Genomic DNA, 27144 nt, shown 5'->3' on the forward strand with positions numbered 1-27144 from the left:
AAATTTAAACATATGGCAGCACCAGGAGCTGAAACGTTTTATGGATTTTTGAATATCCATCCTAAATTCTTTCTCCACTTTTTAAAGTTTCTTGCAATTTTCATTTATTTGCCAGTTTGTCTTATATCGAGATTATTTTTAATGTTGTCAACACTAAAAGATCACTTAGATGTTTTTTCTGCAGCCCTGAACTCTGGAGCCGGGCTCAATTGTTATCGCATACATTTTAGGTAAACAAAAGAAAACTGGGATTTGCTCCATGGTGAGTGATATTTCTATATATCCTGACAAAACTTATAAATCCTCAATCATTGCAGATCGGCTCAACTCCCCTGGTCGCGCTAATCCTTGCGTGGGTGTGCCTGCGAATCGGCGCCACCGAGAAGTTGCCCAACATCCTGTTGATCCTGTCCGATGACCAGGATGTGGAGCTGCGCGGCATGTTCCCCATGGAGCAGACGATCCAGCTGCTGGGCTTCGGCGGTGCCCTGTTCCACAACGCCTTCACGCCCTCGCCCATTTGCTGTCCGGCGCGGACGAGTCTGCTGAGTGGAATGTATGCCCACAATCACGGCACCCGGAACAACTCGGTCAGCGGTGGATGCTATGGACCGCACTGGCGGAGGGTCCTGGAGCCCCGCGCCCTGCCGCACATCCTGCAGCAGCAGGGCTACAACACCTTCTTCGGTGGCAAGTACCTGAATCAGTACTGGGGCGCCGGCGATGTGCCCAAGGGATGGAATCACTTCTACGGGCTTCATGGAAACTCACGCTACTACAACTACACGCTGCGCGAGAATTCCGGGAACGTGCACTACCAGTCCACCTACCTGACCGATCTTCTAAGGGATCGTGCGGCGGAGTTCCTAAGAAATGCCACCCAATTTTCAGGTGAACCCTTCTTTGCCATGGTGGCTCCACCGGCTGCCCATGAACCCTTTACCCCAGCTCCGCGGCACGAGGGCGCCTTCGCACACATAAAAGCCTTGCGCACACCCAGTTTCAACCAGGTTAAGCAGGGTAAGTCGGATTTAAAGCACACAAAGAAAAAAACGGAACAATATGGAACTGATATTGTTTCATATCAATTTTTCCATTACAAAATGGTATGATTTCATATCAATATGGTACAACATCATATGTTCGGAAATATCATTTTGATATAAAAAACAGATGGGACCAAAATTAATATGAAACAAGAAAGGAAGCTAGCTTCGGCCAGCCGAAGCTTATATACCCTTGCAGATCATTCCTATTAATTAACAAATCGCAAAAATGTTCAATTTTCTAATATTTCTCATTAATTTTCCGATCGTTCCTATGGCAGCTATATGATATAGTCGTCCGATTTTGATCAAATTAAAATTGAAATTTGGAAATATTTAAAAAGAGTCATATCCTAGAGTAGAAGATAATACAATAAAAACCAAAGAAGCTAGAATTTATTTCCTATTACTTTTCCATTAATTTTCCGATCGTTCCTATGGCAGCTATATGATATAGTCGTCCGATTTTGATTAAATTAAAATTGAAATTCGGAAATATTTAAAAAGAGTCATATCCTAGAGTAGAAGATAATACAATAAAAACCAAAGAAGCTAGAATTTATTTCCTATTACTTTTCCATTAATTTTCCGATCGTTCCTATGGCAGCTATATGATAAAGTAGTCCGATTTTTTAAATAATTAATTCGAAATTCAGAAATAATTAAAAAATAACATCCCCAAAAGTAGAAGGTAATATTTCGAAAAACACCGAAGCTAGAATTTTTTAAAGTTTTTTTTTCCGATTGTTCCTATGGGAGCTATAAGATATAGTTGTCCGATCCGGTCGGCTCCGACATATATACTACCTGCAATAGAAAGAAGACTTTTGGGAAAGTTTTATCCCGATAGCTCAAAAACTGAGAGACTAGTTTGCGTAGAAACAGACAGACGGACAGACGGTCAGACGGACAGACGGACAGACGGACATGGCTAGATCGACTCGTCTTGTGATGCTGATCAAGAATATATATACTTTATGGGGTCGGAAACGTCTCCTTCACTGCGTTGCAAACTTCTGACTGAAATCATAATACCCTCTGACGTGTGTTTAGTTGAATAAAACTGTAGGACTTTTTTAGCCACAAAATATTTACATCATAACTGTCTACATTTTCGTCTCGTGTTACTGTTTTTGAGTGGCTTACAAGTACGGTAAATATTGACATAGTGCAACTGACTTGTAGGTTTAGAAAAGAAGAAATTTCAGGAGATCAGAGATCAAAGAAAAGAGGCTAAACAATTTTCAAACAAAATTTTAAGATGAAAATAATACAAATAATGCAATACTAATTTTTATTAATGTTATTACTTTTACTATTAAATTAAGCAGGACTTTACTTTTTATTCTTTTATTGTATCTATACTTTTTTAAATTTTGCTACTTGCATATCTAATAATAATAAAGCCTTTTGCCCGGTGTATTGGTGGTTTTTATTGGACTAAATAACTAGATATTTAGGTATGTATTTTTCAAGGCTTATGTAAATAGCTAAGTTTATTCTGAAGGTACATATATAAAAATGGGTACCTATTTTTTTAATTTTCATTTTTTGTACCGTTTATGCTAGGCTCTGAACACTATTTTGAACCAGACCTTCCCGATAGTCAGCCTTAGTTAGTGGCCACTGTGCTAGCATTTCCCATTTCCCCAGTGCAGATGTGCCACCCATTCCAATACAGACTGTCGCATGCATTGTCTTCGGCCACAGTCAAATTCGATTCGTTGCCCTCATGTTTATTTAATCTGATCAATTGGCGCAGCGTGTCACATAAATTTGGACAATTTTAAAAATGCACAAAATACACTAAATTTGTCGGTTGTTTGTCTTGGCCAGCCGGGGCGCCCAGGATGGCCAGGATTCGCTGGTGTGCCCCAAACCGGCGACAAATAGACGACACTTGTGACCGAGCCATTGCGGCAAAGCGGGGTTAGCATCTCCTGGCTTTTGGCCACATTGGTGTCGGTGCAACTCAACACCTTGGCAAATGAAAAGAAATTGCCCGGCGAAGGCCTGGTCTCCGGATGTTTCCGGTTGCACGTGCAGATGTCTCTATATCCCCCGGTCCACCCACCACCACCCACTTGCTCCTTTGCTGCCGACAACATACTTCAGTGCAATTGCATTTAAATCAGTTGGCCGTGTGCTCGTGCGTTGTTTTCCTTTCGAATCCTTCGAATCCTCCGAGTCCTTCGTGTGCGCGGCGGCACCCACATAAATTATGCAAAATTTTTTCCCAGCCACCGGAGGATGTCTATGTGGCCCGTCCTGGTCCTGTGCGCCATTTGTTCATTTCGAGACCAATAAAATGAAGCATTTGAAAGTTGTAAATATGCTCCTGCCATTCGACGTTCAGTGTCTGCGGCTCGTAAACTGTCGGCCAGTGTTTTGTCAGTAATTTTCCATTTTCTATTTTCCATTTGCCACATTTATTGCGTTCGCTTAATGAATTGCTTGTACTTGTGCTGTGTGCGGTTTGTTGCATATGCATAATCGGGAAATTTGCTTACAGAAATTGCATTTAAATATGTTTTTGGCGGCCCTTTCATTTGGTTTTAGCCGAGAGCAAAGTTTCCGCTTTCTTTGTCGCTGGGTAACATAATATTTTACTCAGGGATCGCAGCGAAGAACAGAGAAAAATTTGTTTGGCCAACGGACGGACGGGCTGTAAAATGGGAATAGAAAAAACAAACGGAATGGCTCGTGCCATGTCATGTTTTGTGATGCACGGGTCCAAGGATGCGCCGGGTGTCCTTTTTTCGCCCCTTTGTCATGTCGCTCGGATGGCACTCCCAACCATCCAGCAGTCCAGCAGTCCGACAATCCAACCATCCTCGAACTCAACTCCTCCTTTGAGCACTCGCCGTGACAAGGCAAACGAATTGAGGCATAAGTAGGAATCGCTGTAATATTCCCAGGCAACATCCCAAGTTGCTGGCCAGTTCAGTTCAGTTCAGTTTCCCAGCGACAACAAGCTGGCCGTTGGGCCCGAAAAACTTTAAGCCAAGACAATGCGACATAATCGAAAAACAACAGACGGATGGATTCGCGTGAATTATGCTGAAATTGTGGAGCCTTCGAGAAGTGGGGATTGAAATGTTTACTTATGATTGACTACGCTGTTTGATAAAAACGTCTTTGGCTGGGATTACGAAGATCCATTACATACAGTACATTGTACTGAAGATATTTGGGGAAAAGCTTTGCTTGCTCGGCAAAGAAAAAAAGATATAGAAATATAGGCATAAATAAAACATATAATATCTATTTGTTGATAATTTATTTATATTTATTCCTAATATATTGGCACTGGTAAAGATTATTTTCTTAAAATTCAGATGAAGATTAATTTTAGTTAAAATATTGCATTCTTGTTTTGCCAGATTCTTAGCCTTTATTATAAAAATTTCTTAAAAGTTTGTAAATTAAGTAACTTAGTTTTTGAATAGCCATTTTAAAATTATACCCTACACTATTACCCAAACTCGATTTAAAAATAGTTTTTACGTTTTTTTAGATTCATTGAATCAGCAAATCAACTTTTCCAGCCCAGGAGTATGCCACATATATGACAATGGAAAACTGTTGCACACTTGGCAGCTGCACAGAGATGCACTTCCTACCCCTGCAATCCAATCCCCTTTTGGGACACACATATATGCGTTGGACTATTTATCAATTTATTACGCGCAAAAAGTTTTTTTGTTCGACTAAGCCAACTGTCGCTGCGATGTATCGGTATATTGGCATATCTGTATAGTTGTACTGCCATCCAACATCGTTCAATGCTCATTGGGAATAAGCCAAGTGTGCGTGCCGCAAAATTAGCCGAGCGCACATATAGAAATCTGGCATCAGGTGGCCGGGGCTTTGTTAACGGATTTATGCAGCCGTAATAAAACTTGCGCGTTGCAAATTGATTTATGGAAGGGAGAAAGAGAGGGAGAGAAAGCGCACAAACAATTGCAGATACTTTCGTAGTTTTGTAGCTCGTAGGGCCTGGAAAACTTTTAATTTTCTAAATGTATTCGCCGACAGAGAACTTGATGCCTTCGATACGCAACGCACATAAAGAAGCAAACCAACTGGCGAAGAAACTGAGGCTGAGAAGGGGATTCCAGGCTGGGGAAATGGGGGCGCACATCCGTCCCAGAGAGCCGAGTTGCAATTTAATGCCGAGGCCAACGTAAAAACTGGAAAATTATGACCAAAATGAGAATTTAATCGAAATACGTGAGTGGAAAAATGAAAATTTGACTGCAACTTGGGAACGCGTCTGACTGGCCGAAGACCGAAGCTCTCGCACCTTTCTCCTCTTTCGAAAAATCTCTACAGACAACAAAACAGGATCGGGATGCATTCGATTTAAAAATGGTATTAATCACCTGGTAAAGAGATTTTGAGATGAACAATTAACAATTTAAATATAATTTCCATAAACTTTTTATAAGTTAAGATCTTTGATACCATTTTAGAAGACGAGTGCCTCAACTATCAGATACCCTTTCCTCTGTTGACCAATTTTAAAATAATATGCTTCTATTTGCAAATTAAGTTCATGACCTAGAGTTTTTACGGATGTTATAAAATAGTTCCTAACCAATTGTAAGATGTATATATTTTAGAATACAAGGGAAATAATTTATAATGTTTATATTTTTTTTAATTAAAAGTTTTTTTTTAAAGTGCACAAGTAGAAAGGCAACAGGCGGCGGAAAGCAGCATAAAATACCCAGTGCAAGCTCATGCAACTTTTATCATGGCCACAAATGCTGCTGCTGTTGGTAGCTGGATGGTGATGGTGGGTTTCTGGTTGCCGGAGCATCCTGGCATCATCATCAACACTGTCTTCATCTGCTTACGCGTGGCCCGGAGGCTCGCTGAGAACCCTCCGTTCGCTCTAGGCACAAATTAATGCCACCGACACTGACTCTTGCTTTCTTTCCTACGTTTACCTTTGGCTCTACCTTTATCTTTACCGTTGCCTCGGAATCAAGTTGCACTCCTTTTGGCCGATTCCCATACGCAGGCAGACAGACAATTCTCAAATGAGTCAACAATAGTAAAATGGTTTATTTTATTACCAGGCAGCCGCCTCTGCCGAGGAATCAGAAAGAGGAACTGACGTCTGAGAGATTGTTTTCCTTACTTTAACTTTTACGCAGTTCGCAGATTGTTGAACTTTAATTACAGGTTTGGTTAGCAGTGTATACGTTGCTAAGAACCAAATTCATTTGATCTTAACTTTAAGGCTTTGTTGGTAATCAAAGAAGGGCTACAACTTTTTTACATTTGAAATAATAAAATAAGTAAAGCAATGTATTATTTACGAATATTTAATATTTCTAAGATTCCGTTTATATCAGTATATCAGTAATATTTTAAAGTATTTAAAAACGTTTTATGAGCAAATGAAAAAGCCTTCAGAATACCCTGGATATCCTTTTTATGGCACCTATAGTGAACCTTTTAAAAGTAGCTAGTAAACCATTTTGCGTAATGTTCCGCTCGTGTCCGATAATTTGCAATAGATGCAGTTAGGCGCTTAATATTTAATTCCCCATTGGCAACATCCGCTGCTAATTGCTTATAATTAACTAAATGACAGGCGGGCCGCGGACGTGCCGGCAACTTCATCTGGAGCTCATAAAGCAATCACATGCACTTGCACAACTATAAAAACTTCCTGACCGGACTCCTGGCTCCTTGCTCCCTGATCCTTGCTCCTTGCTCCTTGATTTTGGCCCGAACATGTTTTCTTGTCCGTCTCTTCCGGCTGTCATGGCATTGCCATTAGCCTGGCCTTTACTGCTTGGCAACATTTCCTTTCGCTTTGCGACTTCTTTCCTTGGGCTCGCAGTTTTTTCTCCTTTGCGCTAGGACTTTTGGCAATTTTCCATATGCAACACGCAACAGACGTTTTTATGTTTTTCGGTGTGCGCCGCCCATAAAAAAGTTGGGGAGGCAACGGTTCATGGTCACGGATTCCAGATTCCGGAGGAGGAGGATGCGGAGAAGGAGCTGGAGTTCCGGAAGGGATGACAATGGTTCCGGGCGAGGCAATGGCAGTCAATTATCGAATTAATTTAGTTGCCCAGTGTCCGGGAAGTGGGCAATGGTTGAGTTTTGCACTTCGTGCACATCATAAATGCGAACGGCGATGACTAGAATCGGGGGATTATGACGATTACGGGGGGCCGCGGCAGTTGGAGCGGAATTCAAATTGTTTTTACCAGCCGGGCTCGGCATGATTGTGAAATTGTGAAATTCTGCAATTAATTAAATTACCCGGGCGAAATGAAATTTTTGTCGCTGCAAGCAACAGCTAGCCTCCCCCGCGGGCATTCGCGGGCATATAAATGCATGTATATCCATGGCCGGCTCACGTCCTTTTGCCCCCCTTTCCGCCCCTGAAACGTCCTTCGTCCTGCGCCCGTGTAATTGATGCGTTAATCCGCATATTGACAGCGGTGGCTGCGGTGGCTTTATGGAAATATGTCCCCGGGCTCAGCCGCATCGGTACTTCGCGGGCCTGTTGAAAGGATTTGTCCGTTCGCATATCGCGCCACCGCGTCCTGCGTCCTGCGTCCTGCGTCCTGCGTGTCCTGTCACTGCAACTGGCTAAGTAATTTAATTACATGCCGCAAAATTATCGCTATATTGTTTATTGGCCAGCGGCGCCTGACGCATTTTGCGTGAGATTAATCCGACATTCTTTGGCGGCGAACTATCGGCTAATCTGTGGAGGGAATTTGCCGCAATTTGTCAATATTGAGCGTTTTGGAGGCCTGTTATTTGGGCTGAAAATCAAGTGAGGGGATTTCATGTACAAGTTGAGAGTTTTGAGGGGTCGCTTGCATGCATAATGTAGAGAAAAGGGGTGATTTTGCTGTAATAATTGTAACTTTGCTTATAATGTCCCTTACTTCCATGTAATAAAATAATAATAACCTTCAAATTCAACTTTTTTTTTAAATTAAATTTGATTAAGCTCTAATCGAATTCTGTTTTTTTATAACTTATTAATTGTAATAAAAGAAGTTTCCAAAGTTTCCAAAGTTAATTTTACTGAGCCTTTCAACAATAAATCTTTGGAAACTGTATTACTTGAAGGACCTATACCCAAAACTAAACTTCAAACGAAGTTAACCGAGTATTGTCTAGATCTAAACAATGAACTCTGCCATCCAAAAGCAACACTATAGCTCCCTCATATGATGTAATTAAAAAACACGATCTACTTTGTTTCTACCATCATCGGGCGATGTCAGTAGAATACACACCGCCCATTCCCCCAAAACAATAATAGTACAAACTAAACAACTCACAATGCGTTTATTCATATTGCCTGCTTCATTGCATTGTTCGGAGGATTATCAAGTGAGTGGTGGATGGGAAAACTTTTAATCAAACGCGCAAATGCGCTCTGTGCCCGCTAATTACATTAGTTCTGCCTGCTGATGTGGCTGCTGCTCCTGTTGCTGTTGCTCCTGGTTGCTCCTGGCTGCTGCAGTTGCTCCCACTGAATGTTTGATTATTTTCAATTATTTCGAGCGGCGCATTGTGCTGACTTTGGCATTGACAACGTGCAGGATAACACACACTCGCAGCGACAGAAGGAAATAGGAAATGTTATTGTCGCTGCGCATCCCATTCCATTTCCACTTCCATTGGCAAAAGTTTTGGTATAAAACAAAAATCTGATTTACATGGGCGAGGAAACAATACTCTCGTTGGGAGTTGGGAGGTTTGGAGGCGGCAGTATCGTTTACCCACGAGCCTTACTACTGTGTGGGTGGGCAACAAAGGACATCTCATGTTGAACAGCTGTCGGAAGCCGCCGGCGCAGTCGTCGTACGTGTGCAAAAACTTGACACAATGTAGCAGTTCCCTCTGGGCGGAAAGATGCGTGTTGCAGGGTGGAAGGAAGGAAGGGAGGCAATGGGCAGACTGGTGACATTGCAACTCTTATCGGGCCTCGTTGTCAAAGTTGTGCGGCAGACACCTGTTGCCAGCAGCCAACGCGTGGAAGACCCGTCTCCCAGTCCCGAAAACCAATTGAGATCGAGACGATTGTGGTCAGCCTTTCCATCCCTAAAATGCCCAACAATAAAACTTAAAGTCAACATGTATCTATAGAAAGTATACTTATTTAGTAGAGTGTATAAACATTTTTATACCCTTGTAGATGTTTGCAACGCAGGGAAGGAGACGTTTCCGACCACATAAAATATATATATATTGTTGATCAGCACCAATAGCCGAGTCTATCTAGCCATGTCCGTCTGTCCGTCTGTCTGTCTGTCCGTCTGTCCGTTTCTATGCGAACTAGTCTCTCAGTTTTAAAGCTATCGCGATGAAACTTTCCCGAAAGTCTTCTTTCTATTGCAGGTAGTACATATGTCGGAGAGAGCCGGATCGGACCACTATAGCTTAAGGCTCCCGTAGGAATATTCAAACAAATATAAGAAAATTCATTGAAACTTTGTAGGAAGTAGGTGTTTTGATTCTTGACTACTTAAAAACAAAATTTAAATAAATAGAAACGGTGAATCTGGAATCCCCGGAACTGCACCGAGTGAGCATTCTTTTATCTACAAGGGAATATAAGCTTCGTCTGGCCGTAGGTAGCTTCCTTTCTTGTTTTCTATTTATTTTTCAGCACCTAATCACTGCCCAGTTTCAGCACCTAATCACTGCACAGTTTCATCACCTACTTACTGCCTACTTTCAGCACCTAATCACTGCAAACTTTCAGCACCTAATCACTGCCTACTTTCAGCACCTAATCACTGCCTACTTTCAGCACCTAATCACTGCCTACTTTCAGCACCTAATCACTGCCTACTTTCTGCACCTAATCACTGCTTACTTTCAGCACCTAATCACTGCCCAGTTGCAGCACCTAATCACTGCCGACTTTCAGCACCTAATCACTGCCTACTTTCAGCACCTAATCACTGCCCAGTTTTAGCACCTAATCACTGCCTACTTTCAGCACCTAATCACTGCCTACTTTCAGCACCTAATCACTGCCTACTTTCAGCACCTAATCACTGCCCAGTTCTAGCACCTAATCACTGCCCAGTTTCAGCACCTAATCACTGCCTACTTTCAGCACCTAATCACTGCCTACTTTCAGCACCTAAGCACTGCCTACTTTCAGCACCTAATCACTGCCTACTTTCAGCACCTAATCACTGCCTACTTTCAGCACCTAATCACTGCCTACTTTCAGCACCTAATCACTGCCCAGTTTCAGCACCTAATCACTGCCTAATTTCAGCACCTAATCACTGCCTACTTTCAGCACCTAATCACTGCCCAGTTTCAGCACCTAATCACTGCCCAGTTTCAGCACCTAATCACTGCCTACTTTCAGCACCTAATCACTGCCTACTTTTAGCACCTAATCACTGCCCAGTTTCAGCACCTAATCACTGCCTACTTTCAATACCTAATCACTGCCTACTTTCAGCACCTAATCACTGCCTACTTTCAGCACCTAATCACTGCCTACTTTCAGCACCTAATCACTGCCCAGTTTCAGCACCTAATCACTGCCTACTTTCAGCACCTAATCACTGCCTACTTTCAGCACCTAATCACTGCCCAGTTTCAGCACCTAATCACTGCCCAGTTTCAGCACCTAATCACTGCCTACTTTCAGCACCTAATCACTGCCTACTTTCAGCACCTAATCACTGCCTACTTTCAGCACCTAATCACTGTCCAGTTTCAGCACCTTATCACTGCCCAGTTTTAGCACCTTATCACTGCCCAGTTTCAGCTCCTAATCACTGCCCAGTTTCAGCACCTAATCACTGCCTACTTTCAGCACCTAATCACTGCCCAGTTTCAGCACCTAATCACTGCCCAGTTTCAGCTCCTAATCACTGCCCAGTTTCAGCACCTAATCACTGCCTACTTTCAGCACCTAATCACTGCCCAGTTTCAGCACCTAATCACTGCCCAGTTTCAGCACCTAATCACTGCCTACTTTCAGCACCTAATCACTGCCTACTTTCAGCACCTGATCACTGCCCAGTTTCAGGACCTAATCACTGCCTACTTTCAGCACCTAATCACTGCCTACGTTCAGCACCTAATCACTGCCTACTTTCAGCACCTAATCACTGCCTACTTTCAGCACCTAATCACTGCCTACTTTCAGCACCTAATCACTGCCCAGTTTCAGCACCTTATCACTGCCCAGTTTTAGCACCTTATCACTGCCCAGTTTCAGCACCTAATCACTGCCCAGTTTCAGCACCTAATCACTGCCTACTTTCAGCACCTAATCACTGCCTACTTTCAGCACCTAATCACTGCCCAGTTTCAGCACCTAATCACTGCCTACTTTCAGCACCTAATCACTGCCTACTTTCAGCACCTAATCACTGCCTACTTTCAGCACCTAATCACTGCCCAGTTTCAGCACCTAATCACTGCCCAGTTTCAGCACCTAATCACTGCCTACTTTCAGCACCTAATCACTGCCCAGTTTCAGCACCTAATCACTGCCTACTTTCAGCACCTAATCACTGCCCAGTTTCAGCACCTAATCACTACCTACTTTCAGCACCTAATCACTGCCTACTTTCAGCACCTAATCACTGCCTACTTTCAGCACCTAATCACAGCCTACTTTCAGCACATAATCACTGCCCAGTTTCAGCACCTAATCACTGCCCAGTTTCAGCAGGATCGGACCACTATATCTTAAGGCTCCCATAGGAATATTCAGACAAATATAAGAAAATTCATTGTAACTTTGTAGGAAGTAGGCGCTTTGATTCTTGACTACTTAAAAACAAAATTTAAATAAATAGAAACGCTGAATCTGGAATCCCTGGAACTGCACCGAGTGAGCATTCTTTTATCTACAAGGGTATATAAGCTTCGGCTGGCCGAAGGTAGCTTCCTTTCTTGTTTATTATCAAATACTAGGTATATCAGAATTTTTGAAATCCTAGCTAGCCTTTCATGCTTACATAGCAGGCCGAAGTATTTGCTTTTAGTCCAGTCTGCTATTACAATCTCTATTCGATTTATTCTTTTAAAAGAAACCTAGCTGCCTTACAGGATGATCTTCCTACAACTCTGGTGGGCACTGATGGTGTTCAGTGGCTCGGGATCCTCGCAGCAGATGCAGAACGCAGAGGAAAAGCCCCCAGTGGAGGGCAGCGACAAGTTGCTCAGCTTCAGCCGGGCGGTGGAGCAGGCTCGTCCCGAGTTGCAGGAGCTGAAGGCTTCCTACGGCGGTCTGCAGGAACAGGATAACCAGAAGCTGCAACCGCGGGACCGGCGCAACTCCATCGATGACATGCTGGCCAACTTTGCCCAGGTCCAAGACGGCGAATCCAAGGCGACCTCCGCGGATGAGGAGCGTGTGCTGCAGGAGGCGGCAGATGCTTGGTTCCGCGACATCCAGGCCAGCATGTCCAGGGGCAGTGCCAACCAGAAGCGATCTGGCGGCGGCAAACAGGAGCGATCGGTGGCCAAGAATGTGATCGACCAGCATACCAAGGCCCTGGAACGCACCGAAATGGGCAAGGTAAAGCTGAAGTACAAGGAGATGCCCGATGACACGATCGTTCGCAAGTACCAGGTGACTAAGCCTCCCGAGCGTCCGCAGGACGGTGGACTCACCCACCTGGACATCAAGCTGAAGCAGGTCCAGCAGATGCTCAGCGATCAGGAGGGTCTGGAGGCCAAGAAGCGGGAGAAGTCGAAGGATGTGCACAAGAAGGTCGACGAGTCGGGTTGGGTGGACAAATTACCCGAGTTCGGTGATAATCCCATTCCGGATGGGATCTACGAAAGCACGCTCAACCGCCTGGCCTTTCCCCATGCCACCGCCAATAAGCTGGCCCACGAGGCCAACTACAAGCTCTCCAAGATCGAGCAGGAGGCCTCCGAGAAGGCCACCAAGTACTCCAGACCCGAAAGCACTCCCCTTAGGCCGATCAAACGCAGCTCGTGCAGCGGTTTCAATCCCATGAACGAAATAAAGCTCAAGACCAGCAGTCGGCTGATGCTCAAGGGCCTGGGTCCCTCGCTGCCCAGCAACGCCCTGATGGACATCCATCGCAACCAGATGGTGGACAACATGCTGCGGCGGAGGGAACTGGAGGACCAACAGCAGCAGCAGCAGAAGTTCGAATCGAGTCAGGGTACCGATGAAGAGGATATGCCGATGGGAATAAATGGGAACTTGGAGTACCTGCAGCAGCCCAGCAATCCCATCATCGAGGCCAATCCCATGATGGAGCTGCCCCAGAGTTACGACTATCGAGTGCCCCAGTACGATCGCTTTCATCCGCTGAGCCAGCGGCAGATGACCAATGTCCGCGATTACGAGAGGAGCAATCGCATGCCCCTCGATTTGGATCGCTTCAAGAGGGAACCGCAGGATGAGTCTATTTTGGAGCCTTTGAAGACTGAGGATCAGAACATTTCCGACCACGAGATGGCCGTAAAGCTGGGGATATTGGACATCAAGGAAGGCAATGCCATACATTCCGTCGGAGAGCATGAAGCCAAGGAGAAGGACTCCGACGACGAGAATAAATTGGAGGACTTGCACGACGAAGTCAAACTGGAGGAGGATGCTTTGGTTAAACCGGAAGATAAGCTTGATCCTGGGGTATCGTCCATGGAAGGAGGCTTGGGAGATAAATCTGAGGCTGAAGTGGAGTCTAAGGTTTTGGGGCCAGTTAAGAGGGAGATTAAGCCTTCCATTAAAATGGAGGCCTCACTAAAAGACGACACTACATCTGCTATGGAGCCTAAATTAAAGCCAGAGTCGCCTTCAAAAAGGGAGTTGCCTCTCACTTTGGACACCAGTGAACTCCATTCAAAGGTCGACGCTGAAATGGCTCCTAGCTTCAAAGCTCATGATACCCTGGAGAAACGTGATAGTCCCGAAACACCCGATAACCCAGACAATCATGATAGCAGCGCCGATTGCGATGCGGAGTGCAAATCAGAGGATGTGGAAAAGACAGAAGATGACGGCATTGTCAAGGTCAACATAAAGTTGAAGCTTCAGGAGCCGGCGGAGGAGAAGCCGGAGTGCGAGGACTGCGATAAGCTGGAGCCCAAGGAGGCAGCTGCGGCGGCATCTGTTCCAAAGGTAAATCCCGATGCGGTGGTCAAGTTGCTGGCCAATGAGTTGTCCCTGGACAAGGAGCGCGGAAAAAGGCAAACAAGGCTTCGCAGACTTCGCAGGCAGAACCACAGAGCCAAAAGATCGTTGGAGGATAATGAAAAGGATTTGCAGAAGCAGCCAGAAGAAGATCAGAGGTCACAGGGTGATCAACATGTGGTGGCCAAACGCTTGGTCCATCTGCTAGACGATTTCGAAGACCACAATGGCAATCGTGTTGCTTTCGGGAACTTGGGTAATGGCATGCTGACACCGGATGCCGAGGATTCCGGTGGTAGGTCTTATCCGGGTCATGAATCACTGGCACACTTTGAGGATCTGGATTCGCTGGCAAATATCTACGATCCCACCAAGGAAGTGGTGCCCATGATAAATCAGCGACAACAGCAGCAAGTGCTATTTCCACAGCAGCAACAGATGCAACAGCAGCAATCGCCGCCACTTCAAGCAGCCCAGCAACTGGAGCAAAATCAACAGCAGCCACAACAAGACCTTAATCGTCAGCGTCACCAGTCATCCAGCAATTTCCAGGCTAGCTTCAATTTAACTCACTTCTTTAATGAGTTGCAAAAGCTGCAGAATATAAAAACACCGCAGCAGCAGCAGCAACAGCAGCAACCATTGCCGGTACAACAGCAATACATGCCGCAACAGCAGCCATTGCAGCAGACACTGCAAATGCCGCAACAGCAATTGCCCATGCAACGAGTTAACCAGCAATTGCCCATCAAGCCGGTGTCGCCACCGATAAAATCCTTTGGTGTCCATCGGTACTTCGGACCCTTCTTCAACAAGCAACTAAAGAACGATCCTTACTTAGCCGTGATGGCAACCTCGACGACCATAGATCCCAGATGTGTGTCCATAACTAACACCCAAGTCACTCCCCCGGCTGGAAATGTATCTACAGCTGCGACCTTGCCTCCGAACTGCACAACTTCGACGGGATCTTCCAATCCAGTGGCAACCACATCAGCCCCACCTGCCCCCAGTCACACGGAGAATGTTTGCAATGCCCCGGATGCCATGAAACTCAACGTCTCCATCAATGCCAATGTGTGCGGGGACCCAAAAACCAAACAGTTCTACGGCAATGGATCTATTAGTCTGCTGCCTGCCTATCAAAGATTCCGTCCAGCATCCAATTCCGATATCCAGGATGTTCAACTTCATAACCCGGATGATCCTAAGGCCAGGGACGAAAGACGTATTCGCGAGGTGGGGGAAGAGTCCAAGGATAATCGTGAGGATGAGAAGACAAAGAAGCAGGAGGGTCATTTGAAAAGGCCTAGCATTAAGTGGACCAGAAAGAACCAGTCGAAAACGACTGCCCAGCAAGCAGAAAAAGTTAAGCCAAAAGTAACTTCGAATATAGCGCCCAAAGAAGTTACTAAGGTAGACTCAAACGAACCATTCAAAATTGCTGGAAAATGGTGAGTATTGGTATTATGTTTTGGTACATATTTCCCGACTTATGTAATCTTTCTCTAAGCCACCGACCCCGGATAGATACACCCGAGTCCCGATCGGATAGTTACGACAAACTGATCACGGGCAAGATGTCCGAGGACATTGTGTCAGCCGTTTTCGAGGCGGTGGGCAATGATCCCGGCATGGATCGCCTGCTGGCCGTTCTGGAGAGGAATCGCAAGTGTGCGCATCAGCAGCCCAAGAACTTCTACCAGATTCGCAACGACAAGACCGAGAATTATCTCTATCACACCGAGACCATGGTGCGCGACACGATGGAGGCCATTAGCAATATAATTGACCAACAGGTGCGCAGACGAGCCTGCATTCCACTGCGTCCTGATCTGCAGGAGTTCTATGACCTGATCCTGAAGACATCCAGCGAGGAGCAGAAGTGTCGCGAAAAGAGGCAGAGCTCTCTGCGCGTCCTGGCCGAGGATTTTAGCCAGGATGTGCGCCTGCTCGATCCGAGTAAGATCAACCAAAAGTCCCGGATCGTCAAGAAGCTGTTGCGTCAGTACGAGGATCTGCCCATGGAGGACCAACAGGCGGCTGTTGGAGTGCGCGACGAGCTGCTCTTGGATCTGGTTTACCTCAGGAAGATGGCCGATTCGGCGGAGCGTCATCAGCGGAATGCCCGCTTGCAAGAGGTCCTCAAGCAGACGAGCCTGGATGAAGGACTCGAGAAGCGCATGTCCAGCGAGTACTCGCCGCGCTTCATAAAACTCCTGAAGACTGCGGAGCTTTTCAAGGAGGCGGGCGAACAGCAGGCCAGGGCTTTTGTGGGTATTTAATTTACAGAATTTTTAACGGCTTTTGTATCTATTGTTGTTTACTTGATTTCACTCCGTAGTTGTGTTTATTTCAAATAAAAATTCGCTTTGGTTAATTTAACTCACTTTTGTACTTAAAGTTTAAGGCATTTTAAATGTTCTTGAAATTTTTTTAAAACGATCTAAATGTTTTTTATATTTTCTTTATTAATTTCCTTTGTGTTAACCATTTATAACACTAAAATAATTTTGGAAACAGGTTATAAAATAAATATATGCAGCTTTGAATAATTTCGAGGAGCCTTTAACCTTAACCAAAGTAGTGGGAGATGCCCAGGTTGGCGCCCAGATCGCTCTGTCCCCTCAAGGGTCCACTCGTCCACTTGGAGGCCGTGCTGCCCAGATCGAGTCTCGTGTTGCGATCCTGCGACTGCCAGAGATTGGCTCTTCCGGCCAGTTCCAGTTGCTTGCCAAAGCCGGGAATATTGGAGTGCGTCAGAGTGGCTCCATGGCCATTGATGTGCGCGTAGTCCAGGGCAGCGCCGTTCCTATCGAACTTGAAGCCATTGGCCAATTGGTTTTGCGAGGCGAAGGCCTTGGCATCCAGATTGTGGACTCCATTGTTGAACAAATTGGCCGTGGCCGTCTGCTGGAAGCTGTCTCGCACCCCGGGCGTATGGGTTTTGGTTAGATCGATGCCGTGGCCATGACTGGAGAGTCGAGGAGAGTACGATTAGTTGGAATGGGTTAAGATATATCTCGTAGTACTCACTTGTTGTAGGACAAGGTGGCGCCACTGGTCACGGGAGTGGAAATCGGTTGGGTTTGAGTATTTCCCGCTGCGAATACCTGTCCAGCCACATGGTGCTCCGGAGTGCCAATGGCCTTGGTCAAATCCAATCGGGCATCAGCTCCGCCATTCGGATTGGAGGCCAGTGAGCCACCCAACACCTGACGCCTTGCTCTGTAGATCCTTGGTGGCGGTGGTGGCGGTGGATAGTAGATCAGCGGTTGGGTCAGCGGACGCTGAGGCATTGCTGCGGCTAAAGCTCCAAGCACACAAATGGCTACCACGATCAAAGAAACGATTTTGCTCATTTCGATTTATTAATTGCTTGTCGATCTTGTTGATTTGGCTGTTGATGGTTGAATGTCGATGCTGATATCTGTTCGCCGTTCGTTATATAGCAACAGATCTCTGGACGGTGCTTCCCGTTGAAATCGCCTGTGAATTACCGAGATCTACTTGGGGGCTTTGTGCTGCCTTATCAGTAAGCTGAGCTGCGTTTTGCATTGGATTCCCCTACCGACCAGGTGGTTTACATTTTCTGATAAGGGGGCCGCCAAAAAAACCCCCTACTTTTTAGTAACTGGTGATTTTTTAACTGTTCGTTAAAAGATAAGGTTGAAAATTGTTTTTTTTTTCAGTACCTAAATTCAATTTTTAAGAGCAAAAGATTTATATTTACCTTATAAACATTTATAAGCTGTTGCTTATCAATAAGTTTAGTTTCATTAGACATCTATATTTTTTTTACACTAATGACAGTTTGAATTTCCCTAAAATCTTGTCATTGGGAAACCAATATTTTTATACAATTCAATCATTTCGAGATGCAGGTGCCACTGCTGCACCGGAGTACCCAGATGGTGGTGCTGAAGGAGCAGATCCGGCGGAAGGCCAAGGAGTTGCGGCTGCGCAAGCGCAAGGCCCGTCGTCGCCTGGAGGTGATGCGCAGAATCAGGGACCATCTGCTCGACAGGATGCGGAACTCCATAGACGTGCGGCAACGGGACGCGAAGCTGGAAAGGCGGGAGCAGGCGCGAAAGGCGGTGGGGGGCATGCTGGCCATGTACAAAGGCTGGCTGCGCAACTGGTCAAGAGCTTTGCGGCTGCAGGGTCGCTTGATTCGACATCAGGAGCAGCTGAAGAGTAGACTGCATCGCAGGCTACATCAATTGAGGAAGCAGCTGAAGAAACGCCGTCAGCCACAGAAATTGGTGGACAAGTGCTTCCATAAACTCTCCAAGGCGGTGAAAAAGTGGAAAAACAGTCCGCATTACCATCAGTTTTTCGAGGGTCAAGATCAGATCTGGGAGGCAGAGGCCGCAGAAGTTCGGAAATACTTATCAGACATCCGGGGAAGGCATCCCAAGAAGGTACGTCGTCAAAGGGTTAATCAGGATGACGACATAGATGACTTTGCTAATTTTTGGAACAATGAGGTGCTCCGAAAAAGGCTTAAGGTCAAAACAAGATTACCCGTTGAAGGACCAATACTTGACTCGGAGTTGGTGGAATCCTCACCCGAAAATAACCGAAAGTCCATTAGGAAAATAAGGAAATTCAAGCACAAACCCATCTATCTCAGTTTAGATGAGCTCATCATTCGGAAAAAAGTAAAGAAACTTAGAAAATTAAAAAAAACTAGCTGGCAAAGGGAACCAGATCCGTCAAAACCATCGCTCGATGAACTAAATATTTTGGTAAGAGAACTAATAGAATTTGATTTTAGGAAAAAAGACAAATACCAAGATAATCAAAAGACGGAAACCTCTAAGAAAGTCATCAAAAATCGCAATATTAATGTGGGGACCATTCCGCGTTTTCCCGATATTCCATTATTTCCAGAATCCTCTTTTCCTAAGAAACCAATTCGAAAAAAGGCCAAACAAGTAGCTCCGATAAAACTGAAGAAGTTACTGGATAGGGTTTCTGTACCAGAACCTAAAATCCTAAAAGCGGAGGTACTAGGGTCCAAAAAATTACGAAAGTATAAAAACAAGATAACGAAACATAAGAAAAAGTACGTGGATTTGGTTATTAAAGACGAGCTGAAAGCACTTTTAAAGGAAAAGGCAAGGAAAAAGATTTCCCATCATGGCAGACATAAAGCGACGGCATTAAAAAAGTCAAAGGACTCACTTGGGAAACCAGAAAGTGAAATTTCTAGGCTGTTCAGCGATATTCCCTTGTTTATGCGGCAGCCAACGAGGAAAAAGAAGTTTACGCAACATCCCAAGGGCTACTACAGCAGTTCATCTAGTTCAACCATCTCCAAAGAGATCTATCCAAGCTCAGATCCCGGAAAAGGCAAAAAGGGACGTAAACTACGGGACGCAAGCAGCGGTTCCCAATTAGAGAGTGTCGTTGATCTAAGCTCCGACCAAACAACTAATGGAAAGCGAAAGAATCGATCTAAAGCACCAGCCACCAAGGATCCAACCTTTCGTTATTCGGATTCCGGAATAGATTATATGCTGACCAAGATTCAGCAACGACCTAAGCTAAAAACCGAAAAGAGCGGTTCCCCACTACAATTCGCCGGAGACAGTGTTATATCTCTAAGCGATTCGCTGAATAAAATTATAATGTCCAACCGACCACGGAAAAGTATCCGTAGATCACTCCGCGGACCTCTGATACTGCCCAAAAAGCTTCGTGTTGCCCCACCTAGGGGTCAGGGCGAAAGCCATTATCAGTCGCTCAAAAAGGACATTATGTACATCCGCCCCAGCGAAGAGGAGGCATCGCGCCAGAGGAGATCCAAAAGGAACTCCAATCGTGCATCGGTCAGCGAACCAGGATTCAGCAGTGCGAGACAGTCGAAGAGGTTGCTTCCGAAAAGCAATTCCGAAACCTATCTGTACGAGCCGAGACCTACCAATCGGAATTTAATTGGCGATTATAATCCGGACAGGACTGAGACTATCGATGGCGATCAACCGCACATTCAAATCGAAGAAATGTCGGCGAAATCTGGAACCAACAGCAGATCTCCTTCTAAAGATAAAATGAAGTACGAACTCAACTATCAGTCTCTGCCGGATGAACTGGAAAAATTCTTCGATCCTATACGAGATCAAACGCATAACTATGACCGACCCGACAAGACCCCCGATGAACCTGCCTTTGGGGGTCGCTTGACCCCCAGCCACGGAAGATTCGCTCTGAGGGATCTTAAATCCGATAATACATACAAACCCATGCAGAGGTTCCTCAAGGACGTCATAGAGAATAACCATATCATAGAGTATGTGGCCGATGTCAAGGGGCTAATGGAGGTAGTGGGAAACCACCAGATGTGGGCCAAGCTCCACAGTTTTCACAGTGAGCTGATCGAATCGGGCGTCAGTCAGAATGAAGTTAAGCAAATGCTTAGCACGAAGTATTTGGATAATCTCCAGGGCATTGTAAACGATATGAACTTTGCCCGGGTTGAGCCGCCTCGAGATTCGTCACTCAATGTGGTGGAAGCCGATCCTGCCAAGGCGAAGCAGGCTAGCCAGGTGGACAGGCTGTTGGAGAGGAACTTGTGGAACAAGCAGCGGCTCAGCACACGACTCATTCCCTTCGGAATCCGAGGACTGAAGGGGAATAGAAGTGTCACGCCCCACAGCCGGCGTCCATCGCAGGATATCAGGATGAACAGCGCCATGTACAAGAAACTCATCGATCAGGAGCTGAATGCGGAGCGTTTAGAGCGAGAGGAACGGAAGCGGCAAACATTCAGTCGCTTCTTGGGATCCTACGGATCGTCCGTGAGTCTCAACCCCAGCTTGGACCTGGCGCCCAACGAGGAGCAGGATATGCGCGACATTGAGACGCGGTACTCCTTGCACAACATCAAGAACATGATGCACGAACACAATATGATGTTCAAGGTGGGTAAATATATTTTAATATTTTTATTTGGTAGGTACTAAACATTATAAAAATTATGTCACTTTTTGCCTTTTACATGATTTCTCAAGCTTTTAACTAACCAAGTATTACAAAATTGTTGATCGTTAATCCATCCATATGCATTTTTCTTTAAATAATTTTGGAAAAAAATTAAAACAATAATACAATTTTTAAAAATAATAGGTAAGGCTAGAATAAAAGAAAATGAAAAAAAAGTTGTACTTTTTTCCAGGCCATGGAACGGAAGAAAATGAATGCGGAGATGGTCCACAAGAAGATGGAGGGAAAGCTAGGGACAAAGTTGTCTGCCACACAAATCAGACGACCAACAGAGAAGTCCACAACCTTTACGGCGAGAAAGAGGCATCGAAACCTAAGGCCCATTGAGCAGCTTTACTACGCACCGCGGAAAACTTGTCGCCTGCAGAGGATTTCCGAATCATCGGAATGTTTGGGATGCGAGTGCCGGGAGGGTGAAATCGGCGATTCGATGGTCCTTGAGAAGTGTCCCAGATGTGGGGTCAAAGTGCCTGTGCCGGGACCCACTCCTCCGTTCTCAGTGTCTTCCTCATCCAGCAGCCAGATCCTGTCCAGCGGATCAATACAGGCCTGTGCCAAAAACGAGCTGCTGGTCAACGCCCTCGCAGATCTTTGCACTCGCTGTGGCTACGTCCATGGAAAGGGGCATCCCTGTTCCCAGTTACCATTTTACTCGCAGAAAGCCGAACACCTAAAGCGGATTAAGGATACTATGCGAACTCCGCCGGAGTGTCCGGCCTTCTGCTCACCCTGTGGCATCCTCAAGAAGACCAGAAGTTTTGATCCTTAGACGGAAGACATGAAGCTGCCCTCGAGTGGCAACCAAACTGCGGAAATGCACGGATATGAGCACCAAATCAGCCGGCTGAGGCGAATGAAACATTTGGTTTAAGTGCTAAATAAATTCAAGTAATGAGTTTGGCTCTGTCTGTGGGTGTGCCTGTGTTGTTAAATGCTTTGCCAAGTTTCATAAAATATGCAAGGACTTTTGCAACACACACACACACACAAGCACACCCTCAAACACGGCCAAGCTCATGCGATGCACTCACGTAAAGGGAAAATGTCTGCGGGCTTTTAATACACTTGCTGGGTGCTCCTGCTCCATTTCCTCCCCCTGCTCCTGCTCCGGGCTTATGCAACGAAATTTCATCTTGCCTTCTTTTTTCGGCCAAGTTTTTAAGTCGAGCCATTGCTGTAATGGAATTTTATTGCATACCCGCACTCGCATTCTGTTTGCGCAAGCGAAACATGTTTCCGACATTTTCATAAATGAAAACGCTAAAGCGGCCGAACGCTGATGGGCCGAAGATCGGGTACGCTTACAGAAGATCATTGAAATAAGAATGCTTTTAATCTCCATGAAAGCTTGAGGTTTAGTTGCAATTTTCACTACATTCACAAAAAAGTCCACAAAAAGTAATACCATTATATTTACGATTTTTGTAAAGTGGTATTTGATACAAATAAAATAAAAAGGCACAGCAGTTTTTTGAAAAAAATATATTTCTCCGAAGGTTTGAACTCTGAGTGTATATGATTTAATTTTAATATGTTGTTTGTATTGTTTTTTAATTTTTTTAAGATATACTCATATTTTATTTCCATATATATTACATTATTAATATGAAATTACATAAAAGTTGAATTCTTACGTGTCGCCAACCAGCTTCCACTACATATAATAACTTAACCCGTGTGAAGATACAGCTTTAAGGCATAATTAAAGCACTTGGTGACCGACCAGCAATCGACCAACTGTCGAATGCATGGCAATAACATTTCTGGGAAATTGATGCCCGGCGATCAATCATTTCCCAGCCTACGAGGACCAGGACCAGTGCAGGACACCAGCCACTTGGCAGCCTGTGGCAGCATTTTCATTAAGCTCCATCTCTAGCTCTCCGTCTCAGTTTCGGCATCCAGTCCACATCCCCATCCACATCCAGATTGCTGGAACGAGGACTTAACGTAAGCTGAGACGTTTTCATTTGCATTTTTCGTACAAATCGCCGCGAGGGTTGGGGCGAAAACAAACTGACAAAACCGAATTCCATCCGAGTGTCCGCACAGTGCTCATGGCCCTTTTGGACCTCTTTCCGCGCCCGATTTGCGATGACTGCTGTAACATTATCTTGTTTGCTCATGACACGCGACCAGGCCCAGAAAGTCCCTTCATGTCGGTACGTTTCCAGCCGTTTGCTGTCCGCCGACTTTGGGGACACGCAAGAAAACGTCTGAATAGTATTTGGAAATTTCAAAATAAATTATTAAAAATCAGAGCATAGGATGGAAAACCTGAACTTAAAATAAATATATAAAACAAATTTGAATAAGGTATACCATTTTTTAAAACCTAACTTAAAGCCCAAAAATGATCTAAGGCTTTCTTATCCTCAGCTCTCCCCAAACTAATTTGGTATTATCCCTACTTAAGCATCCTTCTTTCAGTACTTCATCTCCTAATTTAATTTCCCTGTCCCCTAAAATAAAGATTGTTCCTCTGATTTTTTTAAGTGCAAGACACTCGCCGCGACTTGCGATGCAGGACTTGCGATTTGCGACAGCCTTTTGTCATTTTTCTGCGGGTCTCTGTGGCTGTCTTTTGTGACTCGATTCCGATGGCTTGTCAAAACAGGCGAACAGGCGAAATGAAGCGTGCAATTGTCCGCAATTCGCAACTTAAATGGCCATTGTGAGATCGCTCCCTCATAGCTGTGATTGCGTTTTATTAGCTGTCAAATTTTAATTAATTCCCAACATCTTGGCCGGGCCTTTATGCATTCATTTCGCCTCAAATGGGCACAAGAGAAGGCCAAATCCGCAGTGCAAACGCTGGGACAATGCGAAGGAGAGCACACAGTAATTATTGGACTCAGGTGTGGGCAGGACATGGAATATAAGTAGCCATAAAGGAGCAACAAATTGGACTGCTTAAGGCGGGATATTAGGAGAGGAGGCGGTGGTGGCAAACAGAAAAAGTGCGCACAAAGAGGAAAGCCATAAGATAAATGGGCTAACTTAAATTAGAATGGCTGCCAGCCGAGAATTGCTAAATGGGGATGTTCCCCGAGTCGCTTGCCTTTCAAATGCAAACCAGGTCCAGGTGAGGTCTATTGTTGGAGTGTCATTGCGAACTTAATTGGGAGCATATATTATGGGATGAACGGGTAAGTGGTTTCAAGCGGAAAGTAAAACAGAGTCTTGCCTACTAAAATTTATAAAAATGTAGTCATACGATTGGAGAATTAATATGCTTAGAGGAAACTATAATATTTTTAATAAATATCCTTAATAATTTAATATAGGTTTTTAGATATATTAGGGATAAACGGGTCATGCTCATTCGAAGTGCATAAGAATGTAAAGTAATACGACTAGAGATTAATAATAATAATTTAAAATAGATTTTTTGATTATATAAAGATTTAATATAAACGTTTCCACAACAACTTGCAACTGAGAACATCCTCTCAACCAAGGACAATGCTTAGTCTAAACTATGCACAAGCAATACTTACGATAACTGCAATTTGCACTTAACCCTTGCCGTCAGCCGCAAGTTCCTTGGATCTGGATCCTGTCCCCGTTTCGGTATCTTCATCCTGCTCACTTGGACAATTAAAGGAGCAGCCCCTTAGCCCAGCCAACTGACTCCAGCTAACCACTCCAGCCACTTGAAAAGTTGGCCGCAAAGTGCGAATGCATAATTAATTCCAATTATGAGTTTACCCAACAACATTGGCAACATTGGCACTCGCCTTCGTTCTCGAGACGAGACAAGATGCGTTCGTAGGGATAGGGATGCCCACATGTTGGAGGGGGGGGGGGGCATTGGGGGCCAAGGACTTATCAGCGCATCGACAGGAGGACTTCCCCAGCCGCCAGGACAGCCATGAACTTTGATGCCGGCGAGTGTCAACCCGTGTGGAGGAGATGTTGCTGCTGTGCTGTTGGTGTTGCTGCGGGGCTCCTTGTGTTGCTGCTGCTGCTGCTGCTTGTTGCATAGTTCGAGTGAGCCAAGTGCTTGGCATGTTTAAACACATGCTCAAGTGGCATTTAGACAGTTATCCGCTCGGGCTGTTATCTGGCAGACAATTGATGTGCCTGCGATAGGCACCAACTTTCGCCTCAATTACAAAATGCTAAAAATTGCAATATCAATAACATTTTATGTCCTTCGAGGGCGCGGGAGGCGGGTGAGCAGTCCCGAAGGTTTAAGGGTAACCCCAAGTGCTGCGTCTAAGTGTGGCTGGCAGCCTTCAAAGCCGCCTTCACTATTAACGGAAATGCATTCTGGTTTTCCTTGTTTGGAGAGCATTGCGTCGCGTCTGCCGGGCTCAAGTGTTTTAATGGATTTTCCCAAAGAACATGCATGCAAACCTTCCCCGCCAGCGGAGTTGGATTTGCCTTCTCTTTGATTTCTTTTTTTTTGCCCGCTTTATGCGAGAAATGTCAAGTTTGCGGTCTCATGTTGTTCCCTGTGACATCTCTGCACATGCATCAATCATCCGGTGGCCGCCTCAGCATCACAGCAATCCGAAGGAAGTTCAGTTCATAAAAGATAATAACCTGGCTTATCCGCATGCCACTCAGGGACTTAATGCCGGGTCGCAGCTGTAGCCCCCGCGCAAGGAGTCCAAGGAAAGCCTATAAATTTGCAGATTATTTGCATATTGCGTCTGCTCCTTGGGCACGTTTTCGGTTTTTCTTCCCCATTTTGCTTAATTTTCAGGACAAAGCGCTGCAAATTCAATTTTTTCTTCTGCTGCACAAACTAATGTAAATCAAAGGACATTAAGCGCGTAATGCAAACAATCATAAATTTGAATGGAATGGAGTCGTGGGATGGAGGCGGGCAGGATCCATTTGACTTGCCATATCCATTATGGCTTATCTGAAACAGGTGAAAGTTACTAAAAAATAGAGCGAATATTTGTTTGGAGGCAGATGCGCCCTAGGCTATAAAATACTAACTATTCATTATACTTTAATGGCATAAAACCTTAAGTTTTATTTCTATGCTTGGCAAATTTGCTCTGTTTATTAGGGAAACTGTTCGAAGCTCATCTGCGAAAAATAAATTATTAATTGAATAACAAATCAAACAAATAAATCAATTCACATTGTGAAATTTAGCATGCGAACTGCAATTGTGAAAAACATAAAAAATCGCTTTTGCATGTGCTTCTAAAACCCGTTGTAAACTTTTTTTTTTTTAGCCAGTTAGGTCTTCGTCAGGTATATGAACAGTTTTTAGCTGTCTAACAAAGTTAGGCAATCCGAACGAAGTTAAAAAAAGTGAGATGAAATCGGATTACACTAGTTTACAAAATAATATTCTTGGTGTGCTCCCCAGCAATTGATGGCAAATTCTGTTAGTGTTGGACCCCTAGATCACAAAAATAGCAATTATTTTTTTTTCGATGGCACAGTTTTTTTTTAAAGATTTTTTAAAGTTCGAAATGTTAAATTTCGGACTTTTTTCGAATTTCTTCTTATATCTCGGCAGATATCCACTTGGTTGAGCCAGTTTTAGTTTTATTTTAAAGTCAATAGATCAGAGCTTAACTTTGCCATACAGATTAATATGATTGGATGAGTAATGGCAGCGCAGAAGCTTGACAAAGATGAAAAATGTGTTTTTTGGTCGTCTGTAAGTCGGCTGTATATATCGTAAAAACTCGAAATAAATCCGTTGAAAAATCATAATGGGTACAAACTTAAAGTGTACATCCTACCGAATAGAACAAGCTGGATATGGCCCAAATCCATGGAAAACTGGATTTATGGTGGATTTTTAAAGTTCGGATTTTTCCACTTTTTTCGGTTGACAGAGTCCAAATTTAAGATTTATCACAGGCGGCGTCATGTAAACAAAAATGAGTGGTGACGGCAGCCGGATGAAAAAATAGCTAAATTTAAAAGCTAGAAAATTATAAAATAAATTTAATTTCT

The 27144-nt window shown here is 44.6% G+C and overlaps 4 protein-coding genes across 4 annotated transcripts; 3 read left to right on the forward strand and 1 right to left on the reverse strand.

Moving 5' to 3' along the window:
- The first annotated feature begins 136 nt into the window (after positions 1-136).
- Positions 137-5613, forward strand: LOC108060114 (N-acetylglucosamine-6-sulfatase). Its single transcript, XM_070212092.1, has 3 exons — positions 137-262; positions 318-1020; positions 5522-5613. Exons 1-3 carry the CDS (start codon positions 260-262, stop codon positions 5611-5613), a joined length of 798 nt encoding a protein of 265 aa, XP_070068193.1. The 5' UTR covers positions 137-259.
- A 6459-nt stretch (positions 5614-12072) lies between these two features.
- On the forward strand, positions 12073-16571 carry LOC108060110 (uncharacterized). Its single transcript, XM_017145693.3, has 2 exons — positions 12073-15650; positions 15710-16571. Exons 1-2 carry the CDS (start codon positions 12133-12135, stop codon positions 16479-16481), a joined length of 4290 nt encoding a protein of 1429 aa, XP_017001182.3. The 5' UTR covers positions 12073-12132; the 3' UTR covers positions 16482-16571.
- Positions 16572-16717: 146 nt separating this feature from the next.
- Positions 16718-17630, reverse strand: AttC (Attacin-C). The gene is made up of 2 exons (XM_017145694.3): positions 17233-17630; positions 16718-17170 (listed from the first exon to the last, which is right to left on the reverse strand). The coding sequence occupies exons 1-2, from the start codon at positions 17556-17558 to the stop codon at positions 16771-16773; spliced, it is 726 nt and encodes a 241-aa protein (XP_017001183.2). The 5' UTR covers positions 17559-17630; the 3' UTR covers positions 16718-16770.
- Positions 17631-18010: 380 nt separating this feature from the next.
- On the forward strand, positions 18011-22259 carry LOC108059979 (uncharacterized). The gene is made up of 2 exons (XM_017145475.3): positions 18011-21125; positions 21380-22259. Exons 1-2 carry the CDS (start codon positions 18075-18077, stop codon positions 21974-21976), a joined length of 3648 nt encoding a protein of 1215 aa, XP_017000964.2. The 5' UTR covers positions 18011-18074; the 3' UTR covers positions 21977-22259.
- Positions 22260-27144: the final 4885 nt, after the last annotated feature.

Source organism: Drosophila takahashii, chromosome 2R (genome assembly GCF_030179915.1).
Source record: "Drosophila takahashii strain IR98-3 E-12201 chromosome 2R, DtakHiC1v2, whole genome shotgun sequence".
Taxonomy (NCBI): Eukaryota; Metazoa; Arthropoda; class Insecta; order Diptera; family Drosophilidae; genus Drosophila; species Drosophila takahashii.

Coding starts and splice junctions, on each gene's coding strand:
- LOC108059979 (XM_017145475.3), top strand. CDS start 18,075: ATGCAGGTGCCACTGCTGCACCGGAGTACCCAGATGGTGGTGCTGAAG. Junction 21,126..21,379: donor AACACAATATGATGTTCAAG/GTGGGTAAATAT, acceptor ACTTTTTTCCAG/GCCATGGAACGGAAGAAAAT.
- LOC108060110 (XM_017145693.3), top strand. CDS start 12,133: ATGATCTTCCTACAACTCTGGTGGGCACTGATGGTGTTCAGTGGCTCG. Junction 15,651..15,709: donor TTCAAAATTGCTGGAAAATG/GTGAGTATTGGT, acceptor TCTTTCTCTAAG/CCACCGACCCCGGATAGATA.
- LOC108060114 (XM_070212092.1), top strand. Junction 1,021..5,521: donor TTTCAACCAGGTTAAGCAGG/GTAAGTCGGATT, acceptor ATACCATTTTAG/AAGACGAGTGCCTCAACTAT.
- AttC (XM_017145694.3), bottom strand. CDS start 17,558: ATGAGCAAAATCGTTTCTTTGATCGTGGTAGCCATTTGTGTGCTTGGA. Junction 17,171..17,232: donor GCCACCTTGTCCTACAACAA/GTGAGTACTACG, acceptor TCGACTCTCCAG/TCATGGCCACGGCATCGATC.